General features: G+C 39.2%; 1 protein-coding gene across 5 annotated transcripts in view; it reads left to right on the top strand.

The window, feature by feature from the left end:
• Wdr27 (WD repeat domain 27) overlaps positions 1-22735 on the top strand; it is a 211509-nt gene that overhangs the window by 147357 nt on the left and 41417 nt on the right. For 2 of the 5 annotated variants that reach the window (XM_019208131.2, XM_010628907.2), the window contains one exon: positions 3278-3854. The exons of 2 other annotated variants lie outside the window; for them this stretch is intronic. In XM_019208131.2, the coding sequence (XP_019063676.1) occupies positions 3278-3307 (30 nt within the window). In that variant the 3' untranslated portion in view covers positions 3308-3854. Of the gene's footprint in view, positions 1-1239; positions 1644-3277; positions 3855-22735 lie in introns of those variants that run through there. One more of the 5 variants, XM_019208130.2, reaches the window with a different exon arrangement.

The following is a 22735-nucleotide window of genomic DNA, read 5'->3' as shown; positions in this document are numbered from 1 at the left end:
TCCTGCCTCCTTTGTGATCAGGCGGTCTATGAGCCAACTAGACACACAGCTGTACACCCATGGCGCACCTGCAGCACTTCGTTTATCCAGAATTAGATCAACCTGACCATGGCTTCCAGAATCATGAACACTTAAGAAATATTTGTTGTGTAAATGAGTATGATCCATGCATTTGTAGGAAGAATAGCAGGCCATATTTTTATAGTGTTTTTCTTCATTTTCAAGAAATCTACATCAGAACAATCCCAGTTTCATTACTCCACACTAACTAGAGACCCAGATAACTAGAAATAACCGGTAGTTGTTCATAAAAATAATTGACATAGTTTGGAAAACACATCTTTGAAAGTATTTAATGACTGTGTTTTCCAGCTGCTAAAGTGGAAGTGGAGGTCTGGACTCATGGGATTTGGCTGGGTGAGAAAGGCAGGCATTGGGAGGGGCTGGTGGTGTGCGCAAGATACAGTGTAATGGTCCTGATAGAAAATTGTGATTGTGTTCTTGAAAGCGTCCCCTTCAGGGACTAGAAGAAAGTCCCCAAGCTAGAAAACACAGTTTCCTGTTTATGTGAACAATTAGGCCAGAACTTCATTTTTGTTCCCTTTGCCTCTGTTTTTGTTACTGGCACAGGGATAACTTAATATTTTCCAGAGATGAAATTTTCAGGCGTGCTGGTAACTTCTGGGTATGCTCCTGTAAAATGATCCTTCCATCTTGTGTGCAGTTATTGGTCTTAATTCCTATAAATTAAAGAATGTGGGAAAGGTATTGGGTTTAACGGAGACAGAGTCTAGAGTGGTGGGTTAGTTAGCATCAGCATTTCCTGCTGGGTCTCACCCACTTTCTCACTTTTATTTTTCAGTAATGTTTAGAATCTTGCCAAGAGCATTGCATTCCCTCTGCTCCCTGTCTCTGTTCTACACTACCAGGCTTTGTGGGATATATGCTTCAAGACAGCTGGATAGTTCCCAAGTGTGGGTGGTTGGGGTCCAGGCAGACTGCGCAGTGCTAGGTTAGGGCCCTGTGTTTTAAAGCCACCCACAGCTATTTTAAGCTATGCTAAATACATCTGGGCCTCTGTAAAGCCTTGTTTTCCAGGGTAAGGTGAACTACTGGAAAATCTTTTATTGCCTTTTAATTTTGCCTTTGGATTTCCATGATTTATGGTAGATTATAAAGGAAAGGAATAAAAGAATTTTTGATTGATGAGTCTATTTTTCCTCTGTTGCTGAATTTTAGAATTTGAAATTCTTCTTGGTATTCTTATATGGCTCCAGTACCTTTCAATTGTGAGACCTAAGAAAATCTACAAAGAAATCTTTGAATTTTAAAGCAAATGAAGGCCCGAAGACCTGGGCATAGAACAGTGCCATGAGGACTCTGAACTTTCTCCTGCTCGGATCCGAGTGTTCCTGTCGCAGTGAGACACTGATGGGTGGGACAGCTTATAGTGATGGAAACATTGGACATCATCCTTTTCTGCTCAAGGAAAGCAAACAGCACGTTGGAAACCATGTAGCCCATTTAGGTGGGATGTAACATAGAGGTTCCACCTACCCCAGCAGCCTTTCTGTACAATTAAAGAGTGTTTCCTGCAATGACTAGCTACTTTATTTCCCAGATAAGCCATTTTTAAAAATTATACTTTATGTAATTCACAGGAGAATCAAATAGATATTCATAGATTTTTACCCTAAAGCATTTTGAAAATATAATTTCATATTTTATGTGTGTGACAAACTCACCTAGGTTGATGTTAAATGAATATATGAAATTCTCAAAGTGGGAAAGTGAAAGATAAGAGTAAGAGCTCACCATGAAGAAGGAGGAAAGATGACTCAAAATGATCAAGGTCAGAAAAGAACAAGGGGTTCTTGCTACCAACCTTATAGAAATAAGAAAATTGTATGCGAGCATGTGAGCTACAATGAAGTACATAACATAGATGAAATGTACATATTCTTAAAAAGAACCAGTCACTGAGATCAACTCATGAATAAATAGAAACTCTGACAGATTTCCAATAAGCAAAGAGACAAGTTAGTATCTAAAAACTTGCCAGAAGGAAAAGCCTAGAACAAAATGTCTTCACTGATGGCTCTCCTGAACTGTGTAAGAAGGATGAATACCAGTTCTTTCCACCTTCTCTGATGTGCAGAGAAGTAGGGAAGTCATCACCTCCTTCTGTGAAACCTGGATTACACAGATGCCAGAACCAACACAAACATGAATGAACAGAATGCTAAGACCAACATCTCTTGTGAATAGGATGCAAATATTCTCAAGAAATTATAGCAAATGAAATCCATCAATATATGAAAAGGATTATTGCTACATACTCAAGAATTTACCCTAGAAATGCAAGGTTGGTTTTCACAGGTGCAGTAAATTAATGCAATACATCACATCACATCACACATTCACCTCAGTGAGTGACGCCGAAAAATCATTTGACAAAATTGAACACAATCCATGGTACAAACACCCAGGCACCACCACCACAACCTAGAAGGGGTCACCTTACCTTAGCAGAAAATCACCCTGTATCACCCTGGCTGGTGAAAGGCTGAGGTGTCCTCAAGAGGAGGAGAGAGGCAAGGGCGTCCACCTTCCCACTACTTGTCAGGATCATTAGGCACACACACACATGTGCGCGCACACAGGTCACATGGTTGCCATGGGAACACCGTCTTTGTGTTTGGGGTGAAAAAGAATGATAGAGGTAGTGATATAGTTGGTATCTGGTCTCTTCCGAGGCTCTGAAGTCGGAGCTGCTGTCAGGGCTTTGACAGTGCAGGTTAGGGGTCTTACCACACCTTGTGACCTGCTGGCCCTTCTGGCCTCTGATCACAGGTCATGTATGGTGTGTTAAAATGGAGAGCAAAAGCTCACCGCAGGCCTGCTGTCTTCAGGAGACTTCCAGGGCTCAGAGTGACATTTCTTTCTCCACCCGCTCTTGTATCACCCCTGTCACTCTCACTCTGGAGTGCTCCAGTCACTCCTGGCCACGGAACATAAGATTCACCTCCCATCTATTCCTCACCTCTTTACTCCATCTGCTCTGGTCAGAATCAGTTACCAGTGCTCCCTACCATCCTCTCCTACACCACTGCCTGTGCATAGGTGATTTCCTTCTGGAAAATGTTTTACAGCTTTTCCACCTGCCTGTCAAGACCCACCGTCCCTGCATCTTCCCTGAGTGGTCAGCTGGGGTCAGTCTAGGCATTGCAGCCAGAATCCTTCATAAATCATTGGTTTTCCTGTCCAATGCTTGCAGGTGTCTCTCCCTCAAATGCTCGGAGTTTGAGGAGGACAGTGGCCCAGGTGTGCTGCCTACTCTGGGGTCTGGATGGGGACCTGGCAGGCAGTGAAGGCCTCAAATTCTCACTGCTGCTAACAAGCTACTGAAAGGACACACGTTACTCATCGGTCTCACCAAGGACACCATATCACATCAAAATGAAGATGCACAGCAAGCTGAGTTTATCCACAAAATGAAATAAACAAGAATCCCAAAGTGAAGGGATGTAACTGTCACTGTGCGTGTGGGGGCTGTGCGAGTCCTCTGCCTGGCCCTGGTCCTGGCACTTTTGGTTTCAGGCCCCATCAGGAGCTGGCTGTGAGAACCTGTCTTGTGCACCTTCTCATTTACAAAATGTTAAGAAGTAAAGGGAAATAGTATTCGTAGTGTGGAATATATAATTTTTCTGTACTTTATTAGTTTTTTCATCCATAGTAGTAATACAGAAGATTGAGGTTTGTTTTGGGAAACTGGTACATGCTCATAACAAACACATCCTGTTCATTTTCATTTCAGTTGCCCCCTTTTCTTTTTGTCTCTATACTGTAACTCATCTCCAGAATTCTACCTTTTAGACTTTGCATTATCTTCCCCTTAAAAAATGTGAATGCTTAAGAGGTAAAAATATTAAAAAGAGAAATGCATATAATTTTAAATAGCTCATTTTTTTCATGTTTATTAAAATTCAGAGTATACCATTGCTAAGTATTTAACTTATATTCAAACTTTAAAACTGGAATGTTTTAATTTTTTTAAGACTGTAAGAGAATCTTATTAAGCATTTTATAGGAAAGAAAAGCAATTTACAGTCATCCTTTAAGGTCTGCCTACTTGCCAGTGTAAGGAGCTGTTGTCACCTGTCCTCTGTGGTCATAGCTGTCCCACATCACATATGATCTGTTGACCGTCATCCTGTGTTACATGCAAACTGTCCATATGGAAACATGGATAGCTCATACCCTGTCCTGCTGCAGAACATGGATTGCTGGCCACATGGACTTGTACTTTCCCATCAAGTTTTCTAATTCTCACTCGAGACCATGAATTGGATTGGAAAAGAAACAACACCAAAAAAATAGACAACTGGTGTAAGTAGAGAAAAACACTTTATCATGCATTACGAGTTGCATTCTGGCCCCGCAAGAAGAGTCTGACAGATCAGGGGTCAGGGTCAGCTGACCTCTCACCCAGGGCTGGTGCTTGTTCTCCTGCTCCCGGGAAGACTGGAAGCAGCGCCTGCCTCTTGCTGGTGCCAACTGGCCTGGGATTAACATGTAGTGGCTTTTTGTTTCAAAGAGAGGCTCAGAGAAGAAGCCAGCATGGATGAACTTCAGGAGGAAGAAATCGAAGGACGAAGGTCATTCTTAATCCAGAAATATTTATAGCTTTTGAAATCTCAACCATAAATACAGAATGGCAACTCAGGAGTGTGGAAGCCAATCCAAGAAAACCAGCAGCAGCCTGCCTCATGAAATGCTAAAGAAAGTATAATTGAAGTACAGAATATAATCTGTTCATTAAAGAAATACTTATTGAACACCATGAAAAATTGAAGTAAAGAAGGCAGGTAGGGTTCTTGTTTTCCCGGAATTTAATCTAGGGAAATGTATGGAGAATGCACGTGTAAGTAAATAAACAAAAACTGCGGGCAGTGTTTGGTGCCATGGCAAAAACAGCAGAATAAGTAGATGCTATGGCTGAGTGAGCCAGGCTGTGCCTTGAGAGCACACGGGTCTGAGCGCAGGAAGGCAGTGCTGCTCTCAGGAGCAGGTGCGTGTGTCCTGCGGAGGTCTGCAGTACCTCTTAGAGATGGAATTCTCTATTCGTAGAATCTACACCTGGGACTCAAGGCAAATGTAGGACCCAAGCTTTTGGTGGCTGACGCATTACTGTCATTACTGTACAGTCAGATGTACAGTGCAGAGAGGTTGGCTGCCTCTTTTGAGGGAGGTGGGGTGAGGAGGTGCGAGTGTTAGAACTCTGACCTCCTGTCCCAGAACAGAATGGCCTTGACACACGGACTGGGAGCCCAGACCTCACCCTGCTGTTGATAGCGGAGGATCTTGGCGCCTCCGGAGACCCACACTGCCACACGTGCTGGCAGGTGGCATTGATCCCAGTGATGCCCCTGGCAGTGGGCATTCTGGGTCTGTCAGTTCTGATGCACCACAGGAGAAGCCTGGGCCGGGGAGGAGAGAAAGGCAGGTCTCTAGAACCATCACGCTGGGTGTCTCAGAATGAGTTTTCTGTGTGTGCAGCAGAGGCCCCTCACGTCGGGGCGCCTGTATGTCCAGCCACATATTTGCAACTGTTTGTATGTGTAGCTTTTGAACCCTGGCCATGGAAGATGGTTCCTATTATATTTAATGGTTGTTGATCTAATATCTGGCTGGTGGAAGATATTTGTTCCTGATGGTCTGGCAAAGCTTTTGGCTCTGTAATCTCACATTGCTGTGGCCTCCAGTGCCGAGCACACTGTGGTCACTCTACAGGAATGTGACAGTTGGACTGCAATTTTAGTTATGCTCAATTTCTTTGTAAATGATTTATAAGCCCAACTTGAAAAATTTATCTTAAAATAAGTCGCAGCATTTTTGTGATCCTCAACACATAGGATTCCTATTACACACATCATTCTATTATTGCAATGCTAACAAAGTTTGTGATTACAAAAATATGGCAACATTTTTATATTCAAGAATAAGCAGCATTAAAGTGAAGAACTAAAGAATATCAAGGGAAAAGATGCGATGACAGAATTTTCCACAGATGAAACTCTGTAACGTGAAGACTTGGGCTGACTTTGGTGATATTGAAAGTGGGTGTCCCTTTGGACAAACCTGACTGATGCAGTCGATGGTGGAGTTAAGAAGTGGCTTATATGGTGTGTGGTGGTCCATGTCGGTAAGCATGGCTACTCAGGAGGTTAAGGCAAAAGGATCACAGGTTTGAATCCCACTTGGGCAACATAATAAGATCCTATTCAAAAATTTTAAAAACTAAAGGGGCTGAAGATATAGCCCTGTGCTCTCTGGGTTCAATTCTTAGTACCGAAAAAAAAAAAAAGCTCATACGTGGATTTAATGAGCATAGTTTGGTCATGACAAAAACTAATTTCTGTCATTAACAGAATCTGTGTACAATATGTAATGATTTTATGGGAATGTAAGATGAAGATATAGAAAATAATATGCTGGTGTGGTTTTTATTTTTAATTTCAGACATATTTTAAAATGTCTTTTACGTTACAGGGCTGGGGATTTAGCTCAGTGGTTCTGCCACCTGCCTTGCAAGTGCAATGACCTGAGTTCAATCCCTGGTATACACACACACACACACACACACAAATAAATAAAAGAAAGAAATCGTACATATTAGTTTAGAAAATAGAAAGAATAAATGTACAAAACAAAGCAAAAAACAGGATAGAGAACACAGCAGCTTTACTCCTGGCTGTCCCATCTCTAGAGATTATTCTGGTCCATATGTGAATGTGGAAAGTTCCTGGACTTTTTCCCTGAATGTGCATTTGTACATATGTTTTCACACTCGCACACATGCACATATGTAGGAATGTGAGATTTTATTGCAAAAGCTGTTCGTTAGCCTGATTTAGACCTATTTTTGATAGTTGCATATAGTTCTATTGTAAGTGTCTAATATAATAACCAATTCATGTCATTGTATACATTAAAATAGCTTCTAATTTGTTTTGGCAATACAAGGCTGATTGAACAATCTGTTGTGAATTTAAATAAAAAATTATTAAAGAACAAGACACATTGTCATTAATTCCCTCAAAACACTTCGCCTCACCTCAAACACACTTTTCCCATCATTCTTGCCACTCTCTGAAGCAGTTCTGCAAGTCCTCTTTCATGAATGTCTTTTTGAGGTGTGATAAAAAATGCATCCTACTTGGACTTGTAGCCCTGTAGGCTTTTCATATCTAGCCATGCATTCCAGGAGGTTTTGCATATGTGGCTCCCAGAGTCCTTTAATCTCTGCATATCCATCTCATACATATCTCTAGCCAAGACCCCCATAGTATATTTTGAAATTGGGTATTGTGATGTCTCTGTCTCTTTTTACTCAGGATTTCATTGGCTATTCTGGGTCTTAAGTGTTTCCAGATGAATTTTAGTGTTGTTTTTTTCTTCTGTGAATACCTTTGGTATTTTGATGAGAATTGCATTGAATTGGAAAAATACTTTCAGTTATATGGGTTAATACGACTAATTAATAATATTACTTCTCCTTCACCATGAACAGTGGAGGTACTCATATCTTCTAGTTTCTTTTTCAATTTCTTTCTTCAGTGTTCCGTAATTTTCATTGGAGAGGTATTTCACCTCCTTGATTAAGCTCATTTGTAAGTATTTTATTCATTTATTTTTGAGCCTATTGTGAATGGAATTATTTTCCATTAGGTTCATTATTGTTGTATAGGAAAGCTATTAATATTTATATGTTGATTTTGTATCCTGATACTTTGGTTAGTTTATTAGATATGTAAATGTTGAGGCTGATTTAAAAACTCTGTCATAATACCAAAAAGAAAGAGAAAAAAGACCCAAATTAATTAAATTAGAGGTGAAAAACACAATGTTACAATAGATACCCGAATTTTAGAGAATTAGGTAATATTTTGAAAACTTACATTTCAATAAATTAGAAAAATCCAAAATGAATGAATAAATTTCTAGACACATGCAGCCTATCGAACTAAAGAGGATAAAACAACAACAACAAACAGAGCCAAAGGTGTTGTGGCACACACCTGTAATCCCAGCATTTAGGAGACTGAAGCAGGAGAACTGAAGTTCCAGTTCTACCTTTAGCAAGGCTCTGTTTCAAAATAAAAGCAAAAAAAAAAAAAATGTGAGTAGGTAGCTGAGTGCAAAATCCAGGGGTTCAACAACTAGTAGTATACACACACAAATCTAATATCACACATACACATCTACATACATACATAAATACACATGAACACACACAAAAGATCAGTAAAAAACAAAGAAGAGCCCAGACAGAACCACATAGATTGAGTGCTGAATTTTACCAGACATTTAAAAGACTAACATTCCTCTAACTATTCCATGAATCATGAAATACAAAGGGAGCTAATGTCCTAATTTAATTCTACAAATCCGTTTGTTACATTTTTACATTACTTACACTGATACCAAAAACGGGATAAAGATGCAACAACAAACCAAAAGCACACACCAATATCCTTGATAAACATAAATGAAAATTCCTCAATAAAATTCTTACAGAATTCAGCAACACTACATTAAAAGTTTTTAAAAAATCATGCAATGAAATCAGTTTTGTTTTGGGAGTGCAAGAACGGTTCAGTATTCATAAATCAGTTAAGGGTAGTACACCACATAAACATAATCAAGGATAAAAATCTTATGATTATCTAAATAGGTGCTGAAAAAAAACCTTCAACAAAATTAAACTTCTATTCATGATAAAAAAAAAACGAAGAAATTAGGTGTAGAATGTTCTTACTACATTTAATAAAGCATACATACAACAAACTTGAAGTGTAAAGCACAATTAGAGGGGCTGTTATTTCTTTTTTAAAAAAGTTTACTCTCAATGATCAATATTTTATCATAGTCTTATTATAATCTTAGCACATATTGTACAAAAAAGAAAGTTTCTGTGAGAAGGAGCTGTTATTTCTTATCAACCATGGTAGTTCTAGTAGATTAATCCCTGCAGAATGTTAACAGACAGCAGTTATATATTATAGAAACTTAAGATCAAGAACCACAAATAGGGCTAGGGATTTAGCTCAGTAGTTCTGCCGCCACTCAAGTGCAAGGACCCAAGTTGGATTAAAAAAAAAAAAAAAAAAAAAAAAAGATATTTGATGCTGAGGATTTAACTTAGTGGTCCCAGCACCTGCCTCACAAGTGCAAGGACCCAAGTTCGATCCCCAGTACCAAAAAAAAACACAAAACCCAAAAAACAAAAAAACACACATACTATTTTAGCATGATCATCATGATGACATTTTTTTGTAACAATGTCCATCTTAGTGTAGAATAATCTTTCAGACACCTCCATCTGATCACAAGATATTAAATGACATAAAGAAAATTATTTAATTCTTGTTATCCTTTAGTAGGATGCCATCTAAAGAATATACATATTGGCCTATAATTGTACCTTAGGAATTCATAATATCTAACCTCTAATTTTAGTGTGTGACATTGTTTCAACTGTTTGGCAACTGAGCATCCATCCCTAATCTTGGTGACATATGTAATATACATCACATAAGTTTTTCAGAAACTAAAGGCAGATACCTGAGTCAAAAAGATCATTACCATAAACAATATCTTAGGAGACTTGTACATCCAGAAGGTATAAATGCATACACCATGAAATAACAATGAGTATTTGTTAATGAAACCCTTTGTCCTTTAATTTTGCTTTGTACCAAGAGCATTTTAAATAAAACCTTATTGTTTTCCCATAGAAAATTTAGTCATTTGCCCAAATCCAGTGAATATATATCACAGCAATGTGTTTAGCAATGTATTTCCCATAAGGCTATAGAAATTATTGGGGTCCCCTTTGTGAACAAAGGCTGGAGTAAATTTTGTTCTCAGGTTCAAAAGGGTAAGGAGTAGCCTCAGGATTAGAGGTACTGAATGTCTTTTCTTTTTTTTTTTTTTTTGGTATGGGTGGGCTGAACTGGGGACTTTGTGCTTGTGAGTCAAGCAGTGGCACCACTGAGCTGAATCCCCAGCCAGGTACTGGAATGTCTTAAGGGTGAGGTGTCTCTCATTACATTTACACTTAAACACAAGCAAGAATGACTTCTTAATGTAAAAAAAAAAAAAGATTTTTAGTGGTAAGGAGTGGGTCAGGGATCTTTCTTGAAAGATCTTAGTCTACCACCCAGGTGATTGATACCAATTTAGAATATCAATCACTGCTATTCATACTAATCAAATGTGGGAATTTCTCTTCTTTTACCATGCTGGCTTTCAGTGAATGTGTCTTGATTGTTCTCTCTGTTGGCTTCTCTACTCTCCTCCACATTTGCTCCTTGAGTGCTGGCCCATCTAGCTGCCTATAAGATATCTAATTAACTTACCTGTATTTTCAATCATAGTAAATAAACCAGTTTCTTAAAAAAGAAGTACTAATTTAAATATGCACCATCCATAAATGGGAGTTTCAGTTCCTGCACATCCTTAACAACCCTTGGAGTTGTCAATCTTTTAGTCCTCCCCCCACTTAGAGCACATGGTAGGGTTATTGAAATAAATCTAGCCAAAACAGGAGCACCCAAAGCAAGACTTTATTGGAGGGAAGGAGCTGCTGGGCTGTCTCAAGCAAAGGAGAGCGAGAGGGACTAACTGGGTGAGGTATATAAAGGATTGTGTGGCAGGAGAGCATCATGGGGGCTGAGGATTGGTTGTATTGGGGCAGGTGATGGAATTTCAATTTATTATAGAAGAGGGATGAGGTCAGTAGTGGGATGGAGTGGTGAGTTACTTTCACTTTCCTGGAGAGGATAAGCTTTGATTTCACCAAAAGAACCCATTTATGAGAAAGGGGCACTATTGTGAGTACCAGACCTTCCTGCTGACATCTATCATTCCAGACTCTTGTTGTTATGGAATAGGGGTGAGGATCTCTTCTTCTCTGAAGAAGAAACTGCTTCTTGCTGGCAAAGGGGCATCGTTGGGGGGGTGCTTTAGATATCCGAGGTGAGAGGTTCCAAAATGGGGAGCTTGCATCAGTGGCAACGGGCTGGTATCTGGCCATGACGAGCTCCTCAACTATCTCGTTTGTCAAGGCTGTCATTCATTCTTGCAAGATTTTTTGTTTTGAGACAGGGTCTCACTATGTAGTTGAGACTGACCTGGAACTCACTATGTAGCCCATGCTGGTCTCGAACTCACAGCAGTCCTCCTGTCTCAGCCTCCCAAGTGCTGGGATTAAAGGCGTGAGCCCCCATGCCTGGCTGCCTGCAAGAAATTTTGAAAACAATGGAATAGGCTGTATCCAAAAAGCAAGATCATTCAGATAATAACAAGAGGTCCCAGGAAAGGCAGGAGCCACGGCAGCCATTGGTGAGAGCTCCAATTAAACATGTTTGGTACCAGGGTTTTTGGGTTTCTCTTTCTCTCTGGTGTCTATCTAGGTTTTCCTTGACCTTTTGAAGGATATGGATCACACCAGACTTATTAGCATAGAAACAGCAGGCTTCTCCTAGGGCAGCACTTACTCCCCATTAAGATAGGAGCACAAGGTCAAGTCCCTGACGATTTTGGAGGACCATTTCAGCTAGCGACCCTAACTGGGAATGGAGGGTATCAACATCATATTGTAGGCTCCTTAAGTCATAATCTATTTGTTCTGATGGAGCCGAAAGTCTGAGCTCTCCTCTAGTCAGAGCACCACTTCTACTTACCATGGAGCCAACCACTCCCAGCCCTGTCAGAACTGGAGCCACTTTGGGGGCCACTTACTTTTTTTGCCTGTATTGTAAACCAGGAAATATTATAAAGTCCCAACCCTCCATACACATAGACTTGTTGGAGAACTCGTATCACGATGCGTAAAACCCTAGGTACTGCATATCAGGTGCTATTAGAGGCAAAATATGCCCTTGAGGTCTCTGGAGTCAAAGGCCAGTTGCATGTTGCAAGAAAAGGGGACTTACTCATGTCATAAGATGATGTTTCCAGGAAGGTAGCATTTCCATAGACGTCACCTTAGATGTGGATCATTACCCCAGGCTGGAGATGGGTGATCTGCATGGGGTCTGGCGTCCCTGGGCCCCGTCAGTCTTCAGCAGCTAATCCTAGGAGTTCTAGCAAAGTAGGCCCTTGCTGTGGAGGTGGGGGAAGAGTTGTCCCTTTTCCACTCTGGTAAAGGGAAAAGTTAGTCTTCCAATGGCCCTCCTGTTTGCATGCCAGGCAAGGGCCAAGGGATAGCCTCGGATTGGGGTAGTTTTTTGCCCAGTGGCCAGTTTGGTTGCATTTAAAGCAGGGCCCAGGGGGAACCCCAGTAGAAGGCCTGTTTGTGGCCTGCTTTGAGCCTTTTAGGGCATTCGCCAGCAACTGGTATTTAGCCTTATCTCAGAGAGTCTTTTCTTGTTTTTCTTGTTCTTCTCAGTTATTGTAGACCTTAAAGGCCAGATTGAGGAGGTCATGCTGACTAGCCTGAGGGCCTTCCTTAATTTTTTGAGCTTTTTTTCTGATGTCTGGGGCTGACTGAGAGATGAAGTGGGTGTTAATGATGATTATGCCAGCCTGGGAGGTTTGATCAATTTGGGTATATTTCTGAAGGGCCTCAGTAAGGCATGACAGAGATTGTACCAGGTTTTCTTCTTGGCACTGTGTAATTTCCCTGATTTTATCAAAGTTAACTGACTTGTGGGCTGTCTTTTTTAGTCCCTCAAGGAGGTAGAGAATCATGTGATCTCTGTGACCTCGATCTGCCTGATCCAATTGGTAGTCCCATTGGGGATCTTCCTGGGGGACATCCTGTGCTCCAACCAGCTTGGTATTATCTTCAGCATGGAATTCATCTGCTGCCTCCTGGGCCACTGTCCAGACTCTCTCCTTATCCTTGAGAGGAAGAGTAGAAGTTAATATAATATAGATATGCCAAGTGAGATCATAGGATTGAGTTAGGTAATGAAATTCCTTGATGTATCAGTCAGGATTAGAAGAGAAAGACATGAGACATCTTTTGATCTGAGAAAGATCAGCAAAGCAAAAAAGAACATAAACTCTGACAACCCCTTCAGTACCCACGACCTCTCAAAGGGGCATCTGCGAGGCTGGAGGAGCAGGGAGAGTGGGGTATCAGGAGTGGAAGTATGGTGGAGAAGTGGGAGGACTGTGCGGCTTTGAGTGTGGTGAGTGAGAGAGCTGAAGGAAGGGAGAGCACGAGGAAGGAACTGATGGTGCTGGGGAAGAGGAGGCAGAGGGGTTGCAGGGTGAGAAGTGGCACAAGATTGACAGAAAGAGGAACAGGTGTGGAGGTAGGAGAAAGTGTGCACACAGGGGACTTCAGACCATTTGCCATTGCCCTTGACAAAAATGGTAGAGATCCCATAGAATGCTCAAGTTGAATGTTCCATTTTCTGACCAGAGGGAGTCAGTCACTGTTTAATTTATATTGTGGCCAAGCCTGATTGCAATAAAAATAAGGTGTTTAGGCTTGAGATCACTAGCAAGTCCAAGCTAGCAAACTAACAAACATCCCAGCGGTGTTGACCAGGGAGGTTTGGATTATGTAGCTCCTATGGAGAGGAAGGAGGGCCAGGCATAGAAGGTGAGTATCAGAAAGCTACCAAGGAGAAGGGCAAAAGGGAAGCGCTTCCTCATCCCCTTTGAAAATCTTTGGAGAGAGAACAAGAAGAACCAGGTTGATGGGGCATCCCCCAGGGGCAGCAGTCCTGGCCATTGACCAAGAGGAGTCCATCTGACCTAGTGCTAGGATTTTTGAGAGAGAGAGGGACAGAGGGCTCAAGAGAGAAAGGCTAATCTGAGTACCTATCCAGAGATTGGGGACCCGTGTGGATGTGAGGTATCCACAATGGCAAAGGTGAAGGCGCCTGATTGGGTGCTCATCTGGTAGGATACAGGAAGGATGGCCGGGAGGCCAACCAACCCTGACCAGTAGGGGATCATTTCGAGATCCTGACTATGGCCTTCCTGGGTTTCAGCACCAGGATGAAAAAAATCGAGCTGAAACAGGAACACTCAAGGCAAGACTTTATTGGAGGAGAGGAGCTGCGGGGCTGTCTCAAGCAAAGAGGAGAGAGACAGAGGGACTAACTGGGTGAGATTCATAAAGAGTTGTGTGGTGGGAGAGCATTTTGGGGGTTGAGGATTGGTTGTATTGCTGGGGTGGGTGACAGAGTTTAAACTTATTGGTGACTAGGGATGGGGTGAGTAGTGGGGCCGAATGCTGAGTTCAGTTTTGCTTTTTTGGAGAGGATAAGTTTTTATTTTGCTGAAATGACCCATTTATGAGAAACAGGCACCATTTTGAGTACCAGACCTCCCTGAAACCATGTAGCAGTTATCATTTAAATTCACTCTTCTCTGGTTACTGAGTTTGAGTGCTTTTAAATACTGTATGCTTATTTCTATCAGGAATGATCTTTTATTAAGTAACAATTTGGTGTCATCGATTTTACCTGGTTATTCATCATTTTTTGTTATTGATTTGTAAAATGAATGACATTTTGTCAGTTATATGTGTTGCAGATGTTTCTTTAACTGGTTGACTTGTCTTTTAGGTAATCTCTGGTGTAAATTGAGATCCATGCCCCTGTGGGTGGGTATATTATAGCCTAGTTCATCAATTCATTTTATACTTGTGTCTCCTTCCAGTTTTAAAAGTCAGTTCTTACTCCAGAGTCATGAACATACAGTATTCTCCTTTATACCCTTAGGATCTTTATAGTTTTCCCTTTCACATTAAGACCTTCAGTCTTTTTGTAAGTTGCTTTTGTGAATGGGATAAATACGTTTCAAGTTCAATTTCTTTTGCATTTTAGGTAATTTTTCCCAGAACTATCTATTGAGAAGTTTGCCCTCTCTTCACTGCTATGTACAGCACAGGTCTGTCTCTGTCTCTGTCTCTGTCTCTGCCCCCCATTCCCATCTCTTCTCTCTCTTTCTCCACTCTTTCTGTCTCCTGAAAAAAAAATAAACACGTGAGGGCCAGGGATTTAGCTCAGTGGTTCCATTGCCTGCCTCACAAGTGCAAGGACCTGAGTTTGATCCCCAGTATCAAAACAAAACAAAACAAAACAAAAACATGTGGATATATTTCTGAATAGTTGATTCTAATATTTTTGTCTGTTTGTATATTCTTAGTATCTGTTTCACATTATTTTAATGGTACTCCATTTATAATAAGTCTTAGTATTTGGTTGTCTTGCTTTGTTCTTTTTTAAAATTGTCTTGGCTATATTTTCTTCCATTTTAATTTTTACATTAATATCAAATTATCCTTCAAGACTTGTCATGTAGAGGTACAAGATCCCAACAATGAATGTAACTGTACTGTATCCCTAAAATGTACTAATAAACTAAATTAAAGCTGAAAAAAAATTATCTTGTTCAGTTTCATAAAAACCTATTTATATCTGGTTGGAATTAGATGGAATTAATAGATAAATTTGGGAAGACATACTGGCAATAGTGAGTCTCATAATCCATGAATATTCATTACTTTATATTCAGGTGTTCTCTCAATAATTGTTTTTTGTACCAGGGATCAAACTCAGGACCTTGAGGTTGCAAGGCAGGTGCAGTGCCATTGAACTAAATCCATGGCACCCTAAATAATATTTTACTTTTTTTTTGGCTTAGCCTATTTTATATATCTTTTAGATTTCTTTTAAGTACATATTTCAGATAATACTTGAAGTGTATGTTAAAATTATTTTCTGTGTTTTTGCCCATATACTGTATAATGTGCAATTATTTTTTTATATTCAGTCATATTCAATAATTTGGCAAATTTTTAATTGTCATATACACTAGTAGATTATGTTCTATATAATCATATAATCGATAATGAATGTGGGGTTTATTTCTTCTTGAAAATTCTTATACATAATCTGTAATGGCAATTTTATTTCTTCCTTTCAAGTTCTATTCTATGACTTTTATTTATCTTTTGTTTCTTAGTGCACTACTGAATGCACATGGTGAGATCTTGTTCTCAACTGCATAGAAAAAATCTGTCAACATTTTGCCACTAAGATTGATATTGGCTGTAGTGTTATTTTATTATTATTATTCTTGGGAGTATCATTTGCCAAATGAAGAAATTGCCTTTTCTTTCTTGTTTGCTGAGAGTGGATGCTAAATTTTAGCACATGTTATTTCTTCAGCTATTGAAATGATCATTTTTTTTTCTGTTACGGTATATCAAGATGATGATTATAAAATTGTTAAACCAACCAACCTCTTCTTTTAAATATAACTTCATCTTAGTATGTTATTCTTTTAATATGTTGAATAATTTTATTTGGTAATATTTTATTTTGTATCTTAAAATTTTATGTTCCCAATTGACCTAGCCATCTGTAGATTCTTACAGTGGTTGTATTAGATTTTTATTGTGGAATGTTCATTTTACTGTTTTCTCTCCATTCATTCTGAAATGGAATGAGTCTTACCTAAACTTGGACTGGTCCACCGTGAGATTATGCAGTTGCCATGGTATCACATTGTCGTTCTGCAATGTAAAAGCCACTGTGCTATGCTGCATGTGCTGATGACTGGACTCTACCAAATGCCACTTTGCTCTCCTCCTGCCCTCTGGTCTTCTCTTCTTTAAGCAGTGAGGCAGAGATCTGTCCCAACTTCTGCAGTGTTACACCAGGAACCAGGAAATGGTAGACACTGTCTGTATGTTGGTTTGACAAATGAATAACTGAGTACGATTTCCAGCATGTGTTACTGTTTCTGTTCTAGTTGCTCTTTCCAAAGCTTGCCGACGAGTGGTTTACTGCTCAGAATGTCATATTTTGCTCATTGATTCTCCTACTTGATGCCTAGTTGTTTTCTGGAACTTGTTGTCTGAATATATGTGAATATTTCAAAGTGGATAAAGGAATTTGTCACTGCCTCAGAATTTTGAATCACTGTGACCAGTGGAATTCTGAATTCAGATTTTAAAATGTGGCTACAAATACTTTGACCCAGTTTCATCCTCAATCCTGAGTGTTTTGTGGCTGGTTTCACTTATTGTGACAGAGAGGATACTATATGATTTACAAGCTCCACCTGTAAAAGCTTCTAGTTTGTTTGCTAGAATGTTCGCTCTTGCAAACTGAGCCACACCATGTGAAGCCCACCCTGCTGAGGAGGCCGTGTAGGGACTCCATTAGCAGTTCCAGCCCTAGTGCATGCTGGCTGCCAGCACAACACGGAAAGAAGACTCACCACTGAACTCATACAGATCCTGACCCACAGCCTTCATGGATAGGACTTGACTTTGACGTAGCTTGTAGTGCAACAGGAAATAATTGGAATCTGCTCTTTTATATTTTTCATGTATTTTTTTCTTTCATAAAGGTATGTTTCCTTCATCTATTTCCACTGACAGTTTTCCTTTGGCATTGGTCATGATTTTATCCACATTTTGACATCATTCTATGAGCCTTTATTCTCTGCATTGTCTATTTCTTGACTCTTCACAGGCTTTCTTTTTACACAAAGAGACCACATCAGAACTACCAGTTAGTACTATTTTCTACATTGTTTTCTTGAAATAGTGAGCATGACCTATAATAAGATCAAAGGTGATTTGGACCATCATCTTAGTATCTAAAAGGGCAGTGTAGACACTGGTTTAGTTGCATTACAATGTTGAGCTGCTCATCCATGCATTCTCCAAACAAGCTTTAAGCACCATCCTTACATACTGGCTTGTGTGCCCTAGACGGCCCGTGTGACTGAATTCATAACCTCTTGTCTTATTTTATTTTACTAAATGTTTCCTTCCTTTACTAATCTTTGCCTCCTCTAGAATAAGGTAGCTAAGTGGATTAACGTAATTTGAAATGGCTTGGGTTCTATGATTATACTTTCATGAAATTGTTAGACTTTAAAACTTAATTTAATTTAATGTTCTGATCTTCTAGGATATCAAATTGTGAGTAGGTTTATAAATGTTTAAAGCTTCCTGTTCTTCCTTTTAGTTAATTATTATTATTATTATTGTTTTGCTACAATTGAAAATTGGGTGTGAACTGCTAAAGACTAAATCTTGATGTTTGGTGTTTTTGTTCTCTCAGGGGAAGATAAGCAGCCAGGAGAGCAGAAGATTTAGTGTTGAATAATTTCATAATTTTAAACAGTTAAAGCAACAAAATAACTTACTTTGCTAATTTAACAATAATATATGACAACAGTCATGACTTCCTTAATGTTTTTGCATATCTTTCCACTTGAACCTGGAAAATTTTACATAAAAGAGTCCACTATGAGTCTGTTCATATTGTCAGTTTAGCCTTAAAGGACAGCAAATATACTGCCTGGGATGTCCTAGGAAAACTGGTTGCCTGACATACTGGCTGTGTTGCTGCTGATTCTAGGGTGGTGCCCTCTTTAAAAATTACAAAGGCAAAATTTTATTTAGGAATTGACTTAAATTACACTCACATAAAACTGAAATACTGATTCTTTATTCCTATTCAAAGTACTGGATTACTGAAAAGACTTTTTCAGAGACTCAGTTGCTGATAGTTAAGTATACTTTCAGGATATCTAGGTATGAATTTATTGATTTCATAAGAAGGCACAGTAATTTGGCATAATACAAGTTATTAGTATTGGGAGTTTTAAAAACATTTTATCACTTCTGTTTCACTATTTAGAAATTTAATTCATAATTTTAAATAATAGTTCAAGCTATTTTTTAAAGTTGGGTTGAAATCCTTTGATTAAAGACAAACAGTATAAACTGCCACCTCTAGACATGTGTGTGTTAGCCTGTGTTTGTATGGAAATTTTTACTCAGGACTTTACTTCCACAATTATAACATTTCATAATGAGTTATCATCCCTTTTAAGGTAGAGTTAATTGACATGGATTATACAGTTTACAAATCATGAAACAGGGATAATATGCCCATTCTTCCATCTATCCATCCATTATAATACTGTCTAATTCTGTTTCCTGTTGCATAACAAAATGCAGGAGGGTGGGTGATATATGAAGAAAAGATGTTTGTTTAGCTCACTGTTGAAAGTCTGAGGCTGTGCAGACCTTTTGGTTTGGGCTCTGGTGAGGACCCCTGGGCTTCATCACAACATGATGGCTGGTGTCATGGCAGGAGCACATGTTGGAGGAGAGAGCATTACATGACAAGACAGGAAGCAATGGGCATTCAGGCTCCAGAAGCACCTTTCATAACAATTCTCCCTCACAGGCACTAACCAGGATGCTGTGATAACTGCATTAAGCCCTGCCCAAAGCAAGGCTTTCAATGACTGATTTATCCCAAAGGAGACCCCTCCTCTTAAAGGTCCCATCACCTCAACAGCACCCCACTGGGAACCAAGCTTTTGGTTCCCTGGAGCCTTTTGGGGAACCATATCCACACCATGCACATAAGTTTTAAAAAATATGTTATAGTATAAAACCATGTAATATGGGAATAGGTGTAGGCATTACTTAAAAGCAATAAGTATAATATAGACCTAGAATAATAACTTGAGCAAGAACTTTTTTCTGATAAGGAGCTGTATAAATATTTTAGGCTTTGTTGTTCAGGAAGCAAAACTGAGGATATAATAAGAAATGAAACACATTTCTACCATCTTTTCATCAGAAACATAAAAAATATAATAAAAATCAAATGTTGGATCCATAGATGAGCTCAACAATAGCAAAAGACTTGACTTCTGTGAAGTCACTGGGCTGCTGTGTGTAGGGCAAGTCAGGATAGTCAGCTTCTATTTGTGACTAAAATTCACAGAATTGATGAAGGTTAAGTACACCAGGGTGAGTAAAATCCATCACAAAAGGAATTGTTCAATAACATATAATAAATTGAAAGATTGTTTTCAAAATACCTACTGGATAATATTGTAGCTAGTGGATAATACTAAGCTTTAGATACCTTACATTTTCAGAGGTGTTATAAAGTACTCTTAGACTTTTCATCTTTACACATTGTAACATATTTTAGCAGAATCTGCTTCCAATTGTGTTGAATATTTGTCCAAAATTATTCTCTGTAGCTGTCCCCTGCAGACTATTCATAGAGAACTGTTCTTACCCACCACAAAGGGTTGACCTTTTGTGCTGTTTTTTCTTTCTTTTTTTTCTTATTTTTCTTTTGCAGTGCTGGGGTTTGAATTTGGGGCTCATTTCATGGTAATTTAGTGCTATACTGCTGAACTACATTCCCAGCCCTAGACTGCTGGCTTCTTCAACAAACCACACTAAGTAGGTCGGTAACGTATGTTGACTTATCAAAGGTCAAGAAAAAGCACTTGAAAACCATTTGTGTTTTAAAAAGTGAACTATGCATATTGTCACCAGTGCCTTCTTCTCTAGAATATCTCTTTAAGGCAAAAAGCAAACAATCTTAGATGAGTTTTTTTTTTAACGTGGGTCCATTTCTTTGGCTGGTGTCAACTATGACTCAATTAACTCACAGTTGTTGAGTGGCTTCCCTTGTCTGGCTAACAAATAAGTGACTCAAAATTATTTTGCTTGTTTTTTCCGTTTTTAATTTTTGAAGAAATTCAGCAGTTTTAAGACATGATGTTTTGAATTATCTTATTTTTCTGACCTGTGAGTGTGTGTGACCTTATTTTGCTGTCCTGTGTGTTGGGCCTGTTGTGATGAGACATGTCTTCGTACTTTCAGGTCAGCTCTGTTGTCACAGCAGAGTACACAATGCTTTGCCATCCAAGTCCATAAATAGGGTCCACATTCTGCTTTGCACTAAAAACAGGACCTGCAAAGTCCAGTTTTTCTCTGCTTTTCTTGTTTTCACATAAATATGTTTTGGAAATTAAAGAAAGAAAAGTAGAAGATTCATAACCCATCAGTGCATGTGGCACTCATGGTTACAGTTTATTGCTGTGACCTATAGAGCAACTTAGAAAATGTGAAGTTATCTGAGTACCACGTTGATCTCTGCCATTAACCTCTGTCCTGCCATCATGTCAAGAAAGCAGCCACAAACAGCATGCATACAAGTTGATGTCTCTGTGTGTCAATAAAACATTTGTGGATATTAAAATTTGAACTTCATATGATTTTGATGTTTCACAAAATCATCTTCAAAATGTAAAAGTTATCTCATTGGTCATAAAAAAGCAGACAGTGAGCCAATCTGTTGAATGCGCCCTATTTTGCTGATTTCTGGAGGAAAGTTGGAGAAAAATCTTGTAGGTTTTACAATTTGGAGTTGAGAATTACAAACTTTCTTTCCAGGCTGCAGTACCTGGGAGCTTCAAATTGTTAATCGCACTTCCTGTTAGTATTTCCATGTCCTGTCTTCACTCAGTTTAAAGATGAGAACCACAGAGAAGGCTCGCCAGGCTTGTCAGGACACACACACACACACACACACACACACACACACACACACAAAAGCATCACGGACAGCTGTCACAGCCTCACAGAAGAGAGCTTGCTTCCCCATGTCCCTAGAACCGCTGTAGTCTTCTGCCTGTGAGTGCACTCATGCTCCTTTCCAGATCACACCATACCTTCCAGACATTCTGCTGCTCACTTAATACCATATACAATTTTTAGAATTATCTGCTTCCTCAAAGTATGTTTTTACACTTTTATTAACAGTTCCAGGTGAAACGTAGACAGACTGAAACTTATGTTCGGCAATTAATGTAGCAATATTTGGAAATAATCTAGATAGTCAATGAATATCATAATTCAATTCAACTGAGCAAAACTCCAAGCGCATGAGTTGCCAAAAAGATCTGGGGAGCTTTTTTTAAATATATACTTGTTTTTTCTTTTTTCTTTTTTTTTTTTTTGATATGAAGTATCTAACTCTGGTCCTTGCACTTGCGAGGCAGGCAGTGGAACCACTGAGCTAAATCCCTGGCCCTTAGGGAGTTATTTTAAGTACACATGTTTCAGAACAAAATAAAGGGTGCCACCAGGAAGTATTTCCTTGTTAACTGTTTTTACCTCGTGTGCATAGTAGACAGTCAGCACAAAATGAGGAAATGAAATAGTTAAATGAAATATTTCTTCTTGTTTTACTGCCATGTTTAATATCTGTGAAGTAATGAACTCATTACTTCTGCAACTCATACTTCAATTATTTTAAATATCTGATAGAGATAAAAAGTCATGGATTTGCGTTATATTCAGTCCTGACAACTTTGAGGATGTGCATGTTTTAATTATATCAACAATGTTCTCCTGGGCGTGGTGGTGCACACCTGTAATCCCAGCACTCGGAGGCTGAGGCAGGAGGATCGCTGTGAGTTCGAGACCAGCCTAGGCTACATAGTGAGTTCCAGGTCAGTCTCAACTACATAGTGAGCCCCTGTCTCAAAAAACTAAAAAAACAAAACAAAACAACAATGTTCTTATATGCCAAAGATTATCTAGATCATGTAAACCTGAAAAACATTAGGGTTGGTTCTTCTGTTTCTAAAATACTTCATTTATACGAAGATGTATATTTCTTAAGTCTTAAGTGTAGAACACTTTAATAATTTCATGACATTATAAAAGGAGAGAAGAATGCACACACATATACTTATAGGCAGACTTAAACATGGACAGAAACAGAGCTAGTGGCTTCATTGAAAAATTTTAGAGGGCTGGGGATTTAGCTGAGTGGTTCCAGCATCTGCCTGGCAAGTGCAAGGACCCGAGTTTGATCCCTGGTACTAAAAAAAAAAAAAAAAAAAAAAA

Source organism: Fukomys damarensis, unplaced genomic scaffold, assembly GCF_012274545.1.
Source record: "Fukomys damarensis isolate Sample0158 unplaced genomic scaffold, DMR_v1.0_HiC HiC_scaffold_14, whole genome shotgun sequence".
NCBI classification, from domain to species: Eukaryota; Metazoa; Chordata; class Mammalia; order Rodentia; family Bathyergidae; genus Fukomys; species Fukomys damarensis.
Note: the sequence above shows the minus strand (reverse complement) of the source record. Positions and strands in the feature narration are given on the sequence as shown.